Below are 13282 nucleotides of genomic sequence, written 5' to 3'. Positions count from 1 at the left end.
GTTTTGCTAAAGTTCACAATTTCAAAAAGGACATTTTGAAATAATTAATGAAGGAAAATTTAAAGAACATAATATATAATCAGTTTCATGCATTAAAAAAACTGAAACAAAATTTTTAATCAAAATGTGTCAATGAAGTAATTGCAAAACATTTAAAAACATATCATCAAAGCTTTTAACATAACCTACTATGTAGTTAAACATAAGTGAGCATTTTTAGACATAAAATACTCAGCTGAACTTCAAAAAATAATATATGGGTGTACCACTGCAATGTAGATTTACAGCTTTGACTATGGCAAAGCATTTATCTACTGAAGGGAGAAGGAAACCTTTAGGAAAACATATAAATCAAAGTAGCACATTCAATTACTATTGCTAAAACTTTGAATGTTTCATGTAAAAGTGCTTTAATAATACCTTATTTGCAAAACTCAAGATGCTAAAACACTAGAATTCCCTGGTGGCTCAGATGGTAAAGAGTCTGCCTGCAATGTGGGTGACCTGGGTTCGATCCCTGGGTCAGGAAGATCCCCTGGAGAAGGAAATGTCAACCCACTCCAGTATTCTTGCCTGGAAAATCTCATGGAGCCTGGCAGGCTACAGTCCATGGGGTCACCAACAGACACATCTGAGTGACTTCACTTTCGGGTCTTTTCTTTTTCTTTTTCCTGTTAAAGATGCTAAAGATATTAATAGTTAAATGTTTTTTGTTGATCTGGGGGTGCCAGTAGGACAGCGCCTGTGATATCTCAAACTATTTGAATAGGTACCAAGAAAGATGGCTTCACTGAGAACCATTAACATGAAAACAGTGCCAGAGTGGTGAAATGGAATTTCTGGAGTTTCAGCCCACAGTTTTTTGAAAAAAGTTCCAAATGTTTTGTTTCAGTTGTAACTCACTGTAGACCCAGTTGCATCAATATACCCAGATGATGCAATAAAAGATGTATATCAAATAAATCAATATAAATATTTTCTTTTCACTACCATGTATTAAACATAAACCAGAGACAATTAAATTAATTGAGATAATTAAGATAATTGAGCCCCTCTAAATGTCAGGTGCTGGTGATGTATTAATGAGTGAGACATATCCCTGCCCTCACAGAGCTTACTATCACAAGAGGGAAAACAGACACTAAGACAAATGAAGTAGAAGGTCAGGAACTGAACGAGAGTTGAGTGAATAGAGAGTGAAGATGTAGTTTACATAGGGAGGTCAGGGAAAGCAATATTTGAACAGAATTCCGAAGGACAGTTGGGAGTGGCTCATGTGACCATCTTGAGAAGGGTCATTCTAGGCAGAAGGCATAGCAAGAGCAAAGGCTGTAAAGTAGTAGTGTTCTTGCTGATGGATTCAAAGCCTGCCAAAAGGCCAGTGTAGTTAAAAGAACCACTGTGGTTGCTGTATGAGGACAAGACTACAGGGCAGTGAAAATGGGAGAAAGAGGCTAAGTTCTGAAACTCTTGAGCTGTTTGTAGCTAAGCAAGATAGCAGTACGGGTGGTGCCAAAAGAAGAGATGATCTAGATGATAAGTCAGTTTCAAAGGCAGAGCCAACAGGATTCAGCAAAGCTTGATTATGGGATATAGGAAAGGAGGAGGAACAATGAATGCAAGGGCTTTGGCTCTAGTGACTTGTTGAATGAATGGTGACACCCTTCAATGAGAAGGTGAAGACTTGGGAGAGAACAGGTTTGAAAGGAAAAATCTAGAGTCTGGGTTTGGATGTGTGAATCTAAGATAACACGATAGAAGTTTTTAAATCTTCTCAACAATCTTTTTAATATCTGCAAAGGAGGTATGACCACTGTCTCTGTTTTATGGGTATCAAAACTAAGTCTTTGAGATTTTCTCATGAGCAATGAGTTGGGACTAATTCTGGAGATCAAAAAAGGAAACAGGCCAGGAAATTGAGGCAGTAAAAGCCAGTCAATGAATTTAATTCAGTAGGTATTTGTAGAAGACCACTATGTACTAATCACTATTAGGTGCTGTGGGCAAGAGGGAGGGAATTAAAAATATTAATCTTTTGCTATCCTCCAGGGATTTGCAATGTTGTAAGAGAATGCAGGAACAGTAGGTAACACTGAAAGTATTGTACCATAGCTCAAAGTAGGATAGCATTAAAGATAACAATCACTGAGGTAGCTTAGTGGAAGAAGGAAAGTCAATAAGGGCCAGAATAATGTGATTAAACTCCTTTCTGGAAGATATGTTGTTGTTTAGTGCCTAAGTCATGTCCGACTCTTTGCAACCCTATGGACTCTAGCTCACCAGGCTCCTCTGTCCATGGGATTTCCCAGGCAAGAATACTGGGATGGGTTGTCATTTCCTTCTCTGGGGGATCTTCCTCATCCAGGGATCAAATCCATGTCTCCTGCACTGGCAGGCAGATTCTTTACCACTGAGCCACCAGGGAAGGCCCTGGAAGATATAAGGGAGGGTTTTAATGAGAAGAAGTTGGATGGAGGCAGGGAGATCTTCAGGCCAGGAAACTGCATGAGAATAGTCAGCATGTGCCTGGGGATACCACAAAGATCATTCAACTGGAGCAAAGGAAGATAAAGATGTTTGGGCAGAGAAAGACCAAATTAGGCAGGGTTGTGAAAGCCAGGCAGACTATCTCACATTGTACCCTGTGGGTAACTGGAAGCTAATGATGGTTTCTATGGCTAGAGCTGAAACATGATCAACGTTCACCATTTCTTAACTAACATTTTCCTAGTACGCTGCCAAACTCATACTGGCAACACTTAACATTTTACTTGTATTTAATATTTTTCATTTGCAATAAAAATGATCACATATAACATCCAGGTAGATATTTTGACATGCAAACTCCCTTTGGTTCCAAACTCATTCAAATAATACATTTTTGTCCAAAAAGAGAAATTATAATGTGAGGTTATGAAAAGTCCATTTCCCTCTTAACATTCTTCCTAGCAACTCAGTTGCTTTCATTGGCTTTTATTAAAACAACCTTTGTGCGAACTGGCAATTTGTTTTGTAAATATCAGTGAAAGCATATTTCAGAAAATATTGTAATAAAAACCAACTCAATTTCAGAAATATGCTTGCTGCCAGACATCAGTCTTCAGCTCATATTATGAGTATTTCCAGTAAGTCTTAAATACACATTAACATGAGAAATAGGTTACTGTTGAAGATCAAAAAAGTTGAAAAATCCTCCACTGCCTCTCAAAAATTATTCAAGGGTTCTGTCCAATAAAACATATTTCTCTTTTGATAAACTGCATTCATAATGGTTTCGAGCACAACTGAACATTTTTCCTCCCAAACCTACTTAGACTGTTTATTATCATCCTAGCATCTCTATACTTTATAACTTTATTTAAGAGGTCTGGAATATAAACATTTCAGCAATACCTGTCCAAAACCCTTATCTACTTTCCAAACCTTTACAAGGTGTAAGCTTTGTTCCAGACTCCCAGAAATTTCATTACTATTTTTTCCAGTGTGTACAACTCAGCAATTGTCACTAAGCTATGTTTAATAAGAGACAAGTATTATTTCCCAGCTGATGTATAATATAATGAGGAGTAACCGCTAACTTGGAGAAGGCAATGGCACCCCACTCCAGTACTCTTGCCTGGAAAATCCCATGGACGGAGAAGCCTGGTGGGCTGCAGTCCATGGGGTCGCTAAGAGTCAGACACGACTGAGCGACTTCAATTTCACTTTTCACTTTCATGCACTGGAGCAGGAAATGGCAACCCACTCCAGTGTTCTTGCCTGGAGAATCCCAGGGACAGGGGAGCCTGGTGCGCTGCCGTCTCTGGGATCGCACAGAGTCGGACACAACTGAAGCGACTTAGCAGCAGCAGCAGCAGCAACCGCTAACTATATGTTCTAAAGAGCTTTCACTTTAATGCCTCCTGGTTGACAGAGAAATATCTCTGTGAAGTGAAATGGAATCATTGCATAATATTTTTTGGGGTACTGCTACAATCAGCCTATTTATCTGTTGTGATACTTTTTTTTATATAAATGTTTTCTGTCCCTTCCTCTTCTCTTGGAAACAGCTCCTTAGTCTACTAACTGTCCTGTCCTGGTTTCTACAATAAAAGTTTCTTCATATCCCAAAGTAAGTCAGTGAATTAATTTTGTACAGATTTTGAGTATGGGTTTGTGTGCCTAGAAACATGCTAGTCATTGTGGAGTAGATTTAAGGAGTATAAGATATGATTTTTCTGTGAAGCAGCTCACATGATACTTAATGCTCTATAAAACATGAAATGATAGCAAATAATTCAAGGCATACTTGCAACCAAGGACTGAGTTGTAAAAGACAGGGCCAAGAGCAAAGGTGAGGGAAGATAAATGTGGGTTAGGGTAGTTAGGAAAGCTTACTGCAAGGCATGGCTTTATGAGAGCCTAACTTTCTCCAGCAGCTCATTGGCTCCTTCGTGTGTCTGTACTTCAAGGAGACAACTGCCTTGCCTGGAGCAATTCAATTTGATAGTTAAACGGGGACCAGTTTAAAGAGGGTTGAAGAAGCCAGGGTGATTAGGTTTTGAGAGTACAGACAGTCGCTGATGCTTTCTGATGGAGGAGTGAACACAGTGTGAGCAGTGTTTAGGAAAGGTACAGTGGCCACTGGTTTCACAAACAGGCTTGGTGTGACAAAAATAGATGACTCCATAATAAGTAGAGGTGAGGGGCTATTGTAAAAATTCAGGGATCAAAATGAAGAATGAAGGCTTGAGAAAAGAGAGGAAGAGACAAAAGTGAGAAAATATTAAAGGAAATATTAAGAGAGCTTTGAGGCCAGCTGAAGAAGAAGAGCAATGACTCACTCTTGATGAACTTCAGTGACTAAGGATTCCAGTGCCACTGACAGACATTGGGAAGTGGAGAGATGAAGGTGGTCTGAGACACTGAGGAGCCAAATTTCCACAGGCACAACCAGGAAATGTGGCATATTTCTAGGTAGTAGAAGGAGGCATTTTTTCACACTTAATAGCATTTTGTATAGATCTTGAAATTTGAAACAAAGTATTTAAATTTCTCCTTAAATTTGGTTTCAAATATATTTTTTAATTGCAAGGTCTATATTAAATGCTATAGTTATATCATAACATATAGTTCTATTAAGGAAGAAGGACTAGAGAGAAAATCTGTAATCTGGTCCCTCACGTGCCAATTCATTGCATATTTTTGGACCAGAATTTAACCAGAACTTAAAATACTTGAATCCTCAGATCTCTTAAAGAAGCAGGTTAGCCCAAATACCCCAGGAGCCTCAACCTCTGAGTGAGTATTGTGAAGGACAGCATTACCATGTATATTATTAATCTGTGCCTTTGATGCAAATATTATTATTCATTTGAAAGGGATAAACATACACCGATAATGAAAATATATAAATTTTGAAAGCAAGACCCCATGAGTCTCAGTAAAGACCTAAATATATTACAGTAGATATTTACAAATGTTTTAAAATATGTGGATATTTATATTAAAGAAGGATCAAAAGCTTAATCAAGAAGTAAAATCTTATGAATGTAAGGTAAATGACAGTAAGTGTCCAATACCTAAGTAGGGTATTAGGGACCTAAAATCATCTTTACAAAGTGAAATCAGTAAATTTGATCAGTTTGATTAGTGAGGCTGGCTGGGTTAAGGTATATGTGGATTGCCAGAATTTTTTTTTTCTGTTTTTTAACAGTTTCTATGGTGGGTCACAGTAAGCAAATGAAATAATTGCTATGCAAATAGTTGGTCTTACAAGTTATGGCTTTCTTCTTGCCACACCTAAAAATGAGACCTTAAACTTGGAATAAATGAAAAGATATAATCATCCAAGGATATGAAAGTATTTAAGAATTGCTGGGAGGGATTGGGGGCAGGAGGAGAAGGGAACGACAGAGGATGAGATGGCTGGATGGCATCACCGACTCGATGGACGTGAGTTTGAGTGAACTCCGGGAGTTGGTGATGGACAGGGAGGCCTGGCGTGCTGCAATTCATGGGGTCACAAAGAGTCAGACACAACTGAGTGACTGAAATGAACTGAACTGAACTGAACTGAAGAATTAAGATTAACAAAATCTCAAACCACACTCTACCTATGAGATTTCTAAATCAACTCAAACTTTTGGAGACTCCTCAAATTCTGAAGACCACATTTTTGGGACAAAAATCCACAATTAAAAAAATGGGTGTTTCCAGGTGCTGGGTGGGGGAGGGAGGTAGTGGAATTAGGAAATGGATATAGTTTCAGTTGAGGAAGATGAAAATGTTTTGAAGATGGAAGGTGGTGATGGTTGCACAATAATGTAAAGATACTTCATGCCATTCACTGAACGGTACATTAAAAATATTTAGAGTGATAACTTTCTTGATATATGTATGTTTTACCACAATAAAAAATACAAATAAAGATATCGTAGACCAAAATGCTTCCAGATAGCACCTTTTATCACTGAGGACCTGGGTTAACACCTGTTCCTCACTGTGGCCAGTAGAGGCTGCCTTGACAGTTGCATGAAAAGATTTTAATTTATATAACACCAAAGCATCTCTAACACTTAATGCTGCTAGATACCATAAATATAATGTCTATGTCATATACAAGACAACATTAAGATGCATTTTTATAGTCTTGTCCCTAAATATTTCCAATTTACCTAATTTGAAGTGTGACAGTTCAATACACTAATAATGTAATATATTCATATATAACAATATTATCTATTCACATATATAATAACAAGCTAAATGTTTGGATAACAAAGTTAGTAAATGATCATTTGGTTGACAGAATTAATTTACGAGCAATGTATACCTAGAAGGTATCTAACCTGCATTTTTTCCTCTTTCAATTTAAGTGTCCCAGGTTCATTTAAGGCACATATTGGTCTCCTTTCTGAAAATAATTGTCCTCCTGCTTTCTACCTATTCAAACTTTACCTATTCTTCAGAACTCAGATAAAGGTAAATATCTTAAAAAGCATTTCCTGGCTATCTCAGCCCCCTTTGATCTTCCTAACCTCTAGACTAAATATAATCATCTAATGCTTAGAAATAGACTGCCTTGTATTATTTGCTATCACTTTGTGTTTTAGAGCCAACTAAAATGTACTGAAAATTTGATGATTATTCTAGCCTCCAAGAGACAGCCCAAAATACTGATCCAAAGTAAATTTACTAAAACCAAGTTGTGAACCTATTTATTTTCTGTAAACTCTAGTGCTGGTCCATGCAAACAGGACTTCAAACTTACTATTGATTAGGACTATTTAATCAGTTAATTCTAAAAACTGGCTTATGGAAGACTGAGAGGAAAACTTCCCTCTCCCTTCACACACAATCACAGAGTCGCACACACATACTCAACCATATATAATGGAGCACAGTTTGCACAGCGGTAGAACTCCATGGAAAGAAACCCTGGAAACTAAAGCAGTAACATTTTTTGCACACCCAATATGTACAAATAACTTTGCTAGGCCCTATGAATAAGGAATTCACACATCTATAGTCATCTTTAACCCAAATTCAGTCTATTACATTGTGGTTAGGGCATGCCTCTGGGCACTGGACTTCAGGCTTAATTTGGGAATTTTCCTCTGGGATCAGACATGAAACCAAGCTGAGAAAAAAATATGAGAGGAGGTGGAGGGTAGTTGCCTTCCCTCTGCAATAAAAAACCTTCAGTTTGTTGTATTTCAACAAACTGACCAAAGTTTACTTGTTGTAGTTAAAGTTACATATTTCTTTGAGTCCAAATTCTTTCTATTACATATAAGATTTATTGAAATTATATTGTTTAGGCAGGAACAAGAAAGCTGAATATTATTTCAGGTTTTCAAATCATAAGGGAAAATAGTGCCTTTAGGTTTTCCATTCAACTAGGAAAATTATAGCTTCATATTTGCAACACTAAAGCTTAATGCAATGTCAGCAGCTCCATCAAACTCTGTTGTTCAGCAGTTTATAATTCAAGCAGAAATGTTCTCTCCAAGCCCAAACTTGGCCTACACAATTTCAAAGAAAATGGAGAAAAAATTATTTTGGCTAGTACTGAATTATAAAAGCAAAAGAGAGGGTGCTTTTATAGACTATTTTAAAAAACATCTTTGAGAATTTGAGAACGTAACTGGGAATTACTGAGTTGACATCCTTCATTCCTAAGGTTATAGAAATAACCCCAATTTCCATGACATCATGTCAGAATCGGCAATATCTCAATTACTTTCACAAAATTCTTCATCTGGTGGAATTTCATATCAGACAGGATCACTGTTCACAGGGAAAAACAATAATAGTGGAAAATAAGGACAAATAGAAATCTCTCATGAGAACATCATGAAACTTCAGATGTATTTTTCCTTTAAGTACTCACTCTCTAGTGCAACAGATATGCATAGAAAATGAAAAAAAATTTTTTCCAGTTTTTTAAGGTGTTTTTGGAATAGCAGCCCGGAATTCCCAGAATTCCTCCTTGCAAATGTTATCTTTGACTTAGAAACAACTTAGTGTTGAAGTGAATTTCTGGCAGCAGATGACAGGAGGTACTGGGCTGCCCAACTCACTGGAGGTGGTGGGTATGAGTAGAGTGGAGAACTGGTCAGTGATGGATGGCAGGTGGGTTATAGATTGCCTTTGTGTCATCCTATGGATGAGTCTAGCAGTCAACCCCTCACTACTCTGATCTCCTAGACTACCTTCAAAATACATCAAAACGTTTGATACTGTGGTATTAGGGCATTGCATAAGAAAGTCATCCTTTCCTATCTGTAGAAGGCTCCTTTGTATTAAATACACTGATACCAAATGCATTGATACTCCATGTCTGTTTTCATACAGCTCTTACTGAAGCCGTACTATGTGCCAGGCTACAAATGAGTCAGCAGGATTTTTTCCTCAGGAGAAATCAGGAGAAAGTGAATAGTTCATAAAGACAACTCCAGTACATTTGCGGAGTACCTTCTGGATGCCTTCACTGAAAAGGATGGTGAGATGTCAGAGCCTCTACTCTTCCCCCACCACTCACTTTCATCCCCTCTTGAAACCCAAGTCCCCTTTTCTCTTCCCTCAATGCTCCCTGCGGGTGGGACCCTAGGATTTTTGTGAACAAAACCATCAGTCCTGGGAGAGCGGTGCCAAGTACAATTTTCCGAGGGGGCAGCGGTGATGTCTAGAAGAGAAGGCCAGCCTGGCAGCGTCGCCTGGAGTCTGGCTCGGGCTTTCAGCACTGGAGTCGGGGTAGGGGGGTGGTCAGAGAGGATTTACGGGGTTCCGGGCATACCTGGTTGAATTGTGCAGCTATGAGCGAGGGTTCCCATATCTTAGAGCCAGTGGTGGTTGTCCCGCCTTTCTCTTTCTTGGGTGCCATGCAAAGAACGGGAGGAGCATTAGCCTCTAAACTGGCCTCAGGCCCGGACTAAGCTTCCCCGCTGCCACAGTAACCGAAGCCACGCCCAGTTCCTGAAGGGATTGGCTGCCCTCTGCTAAACCTGTTCTAAAGGCTCTGGTCAACCGCTTCCGTCGCCACGGTAACCGGCAACTTGTGGGCGGGACTCCAGTCCCCAAGGTTAAATCAGAAATTCCCAGTCGTAGAAATGTGCAAGTGGAGGAGGAAAGGATACAGCTAGCCTCGAGCTGGTCAAGCTACTTTCTTTTACTCCCACCCTCTGCTGCTTCTTTAGAGCCTTCTCTGGTCCGAGGAATTGTCGAGAAATTCAGAATCCCTAGAATCCCGTCCACGACTTCTTTACCAAGATTTCTTCCACCTTGGGAAACTCAGAATGAAGAACTGACTCCACTCAGAGGACAGCCCATGCTGTTTTCTCTTCCTCTCTAATCTGCCCAAGATGCTTCTCTATGTGAAGCCAAATTTGTCTCTCCCTCCATCCCCTGCTTTGGTCTAGGTTCTGCCTCCCAAGGCCTTACTAAAACAGGTCCAATTACTCTTGCACAGGATCCTTGATATAACTGTAATCAGAAAGAGTGTCTATAAACTGTTTTCTCTTCCTGATTAGCCCAAGTTCTTTTACACTGTGCTCCACTAAGTAGTCTTTTCCCTCTTTCCCTCACATAGCACCAATATCTAAAGTATCCTGATCAGAGTTCCCAAAGTAATAATGAAAGTTATCATAATAATCTAACAACAACTCTTGTTTCTTGAGCACTGGTTATATGCTGTACATTGTTACATTATTTACTTAAAAACAATGTTGCTCCAAGTCTCACAGTGTATCACTGATGGCACTAGAATTAAAATCCAGGATTATATGAATCCCAATTTCAGTATGCTTAAATTCTACACTACTATTACCACTGTTTTAGGCCTGCTAAAATGAGAGATGTCTCTCTTTTAGACTTATTTTTATTTAATTTTTATTACAATGGGACAACTTTGAGGACAACCAGGGGCAGAGTTCAGCCAAAGGTATTTTGCTATTTCTTTAGTCTTTAGTCTTTTTCACTATATAATGCAGTGTGACCAGTGCTTACCCATTCCTCCCAGCCCTGCACTTGGCCTGGAGGTGAGGTGTTTCAATTATTCTGATGGGCCAGGGTAGCTAAGATGATGCATGTGACTTGAAGCTTAACTTCATTCAGCACAACCTGCAGATGATCCTTCATTGCAAGAAAGTGTTCTGACACTTTTTATTGCTTTTTTTGAGGAAGAAATTGTGTTTGAATGGGATAATGATACCTATTTACTACTGTCTTACTTCATCTGAGGTTTAAAGATGATGCTTCTTTTCAACTATTGTTCATAATTTGGATCAATGAAAGGAAAGTTTCTCCTCCTACCCCACTTCTTTACAACAGATATTAAAGAGAAAGTATAATTTATAGAAAGTCTTTCCACAGGAAATTTACAAAAAAAATTCCACTTTTATTTTCTTGTTGAAATATGAATGGTTTATCTTTTGGGAGAGTAGATCCATGCAATCACAAATCACAACCTGAATCCCTTTCTTCTTGTCATAAGGATAAAATATCTGATGCATAGTGATGCCAGAGGTATCATGCCAGAAAGGGATTTTCCTGAGGGTCTCCAGAGCAACCACCCAGGCCACCATTGACTCATTATCATAGAATTTTCTCCAAAATTTGATTCTTCACTAAAATTTTCTATATAAGATGAAAACTGTCTCTGGATTATGGCTTGAATATAAAGATTCAAGCTTTATATTGAATATATAAACACTTATAAATAAAAAAATAAGTAATAACTGATTACATCATTCTGAATTTTGATCATAATTTTTCCTATAGGTTTTTATTGTTTGGGAAAAAAAAGTCCTATGTCTTTTCTAGAAAAGCAGTAAAAAAGCTTGTTGTCCTTCCAGTTATGTTTTATAAGAAAAAATTGACTAGATGTTTATATATGTCATACCATGTTACCAATTTTCTTTCTTCTTGAATGTGAATGCATATTTCAAATAAAACATATTACATACAATCAGTTCAGCCAGATCACTAGCAGATGATTAATAAAACAGACTGCAGATAAGAAAGAAAAACAATGGAGAAAAATGAAATAGGGAGAAAAGAGTAAAATTAAGTGTTATTTTATAATCACAGAGAAAATGTCACTAGCTTTGTCTTACAATTTAAAGTTGTAAGTTACATCTTCCAAGAATTGTTCGTTCTCTTCCCATATTTGCCTGTTTATTGGGGTGACACAGAAATCCTTGAATCTCTGAATGATTGCTGTGATGCAAAGGGCCCCTTTTCCCTCAGTTTTGCCTTGATTTCTCCACCAAAGGTATTTGCTTGAGAACATTAAGTATATGATTAAGTGAATGAGAAATAGGCTTTTATTTTCTTAAGCTGCTGAAATGTTGGGGTTTGCTATAGCAACTAAAGTTACTGTAACTATTCCAGTATTTTTAATAGTTTTCATTTGAGAAATCAGCTTTTAGTAAATCTAACAGTAGTCGACCTTCAAAATGGCATGAGAAAACAGCCTTGTTACTTTCAAGTAGGCAGGGTGCAATCTGGCTACTGTGAACAGCACAAAGATCTAATTCCTGCTGTTCGAGAGACTTCATTTAGTATTACCAATGAGAGCTCATCCTTTGCCTGGACTTCCACCTGCTCATACAGCACATTCTTTCACCTATTCACCAAGTAAATGCATTTCTTACTTTAAAATAGTCTGCATATTAAAGTGATACAACAGACTAGTCTGCCCATGTCACATATACTTAGGAGAATATTTGCCCATTTTTCAGAAGATGAATCTACAAGATCCTTTGCTAGACATTTAAACACACTAATTGTAATTTAGCAAGTGATTTTTTTAAAAGAACTGAACATTTTAAAATTCAAAAATAAAGATTTCAAGAAGGAAGAATCCACTTGCAATATAATTTTTAGTAGTTCCATTTGTAAAGTCCTACCAGAATAAATTTAAATATAGGTTTTCCAAAATTGATTTACAGAATTAAAGATAAAGATTTTTATTACATAATATTTTCCCCTAGTTTTGGCTTATTTCATTATTCTAGAGAAAGTGGTATGCTAGATAATTTATGATACAAAAGGGGAAGACACTATATAGTAACCAAATTTATAGGGAGTTTCATCTTGGAATTGGTCTGTTTAATTTCAGAAAATAGGTGTGAATGACAATGTTCATAGTTTTAAGAAGCAAAAGCCTTTCAGCTAAAAGTGTACCCTGCCAAGAATAGAGAAAAAGAAAAAAAGCATTACCATCTGTCATACATTTATGCTCTTTTGGTATAATAAATTGTTTCCCCCACTAAATATAAGTTGAAACTTTATAAGCATATACTTTACTACATAAATTTTCCCATATGTCAGTGGCTAAAACAAAACTACACTATTCAGAGAATTTTCTTTCACATTAACAGTCACTCCTGGTTTGTTTTAGTTTTTCCAGTAAGATTTTGCATTTAATATTATTTAGCTCACCAAGGACTGTCTCCTTTAAGGGTTGCAGTTTCTTTAGGATACTATGGTTACAAAAAATTATTTTTTTCAAGTTTTATGATTTGCTCTTACAATAAGTTCAATGAATTCAGGTGTAAAGTCTAAGGCATGAAAGGGTCTGATACCTGACCCTTTCATATGTGAAAGGGGCTAGCCAGCTATTGATGTGTCCAGTTTTTCCACGGTTACCAGGTAGCATCAGAAGCTATGGACAGATTCACCTGTAGGCCAAGACTGCAGGTATTCAAAGTACATGGAGATGCAGCAACTTGCTTGATTTCGGCTCAGAAGGCCTCACAGATGACCTCTGGTTTCTCAGACTGGCATCCTACATCTA

At 37.7% G+C, this 13282-nt stretch overlaps 1 protein-coding gene across 7 annotated transcripts in view; it reads right to left on the bottom strand.

Moving 5' to 3' along the window:
- Positions 1–9492, bottom strand: part of SPAG17 (sperm associated antigen 17) — a 256137-nt gene extending 246645 nt beyond the window's left edge. For 4 of the 7 annotated variants that reach the window (XR_009493800.1, XM_015463351.3, XM_059884726.1 and 1 more), the window contains exon 1: positions 9281–9490. Coding sequence is in view for 6 of the 7 variants with exons in the window: in XM_015463351.3 (XP_015318837.2) it covers positions 9281–9367 (87 nt within the window). In the remaining variant the exon portion in view is untranslated. Of the gene's footprint in view, positions 1–9280 lie in introns of all 7 variants that reach the window. The other 3 variants (XM_059884728.1, XM_059884727.1, NM_001206874.2) reach the window with 3 other exon arrangements.
- Between the last annotated feature and the right edge of the window lie 3790 nt (positions 9493–13282).

This window comes from Bos taurus, chromosome 3 (assembly GCF_002263795.3).
Source record: "Bos taurus isolate L1 Dominette 01449 registration number 42190680 breed Hereford chromosome 3, ARS-UCD2.0, whole genome shotgun sequence".
Taxonomy (NCBI): Eukaryota; Metazoa; Chordata; class Mammalia; order Artiodactyla; family Bovidae; genus Bos; species Bos taurus.
This window is presented reverse-complemented; position numbering and strand designations above follow the sequence as displayed.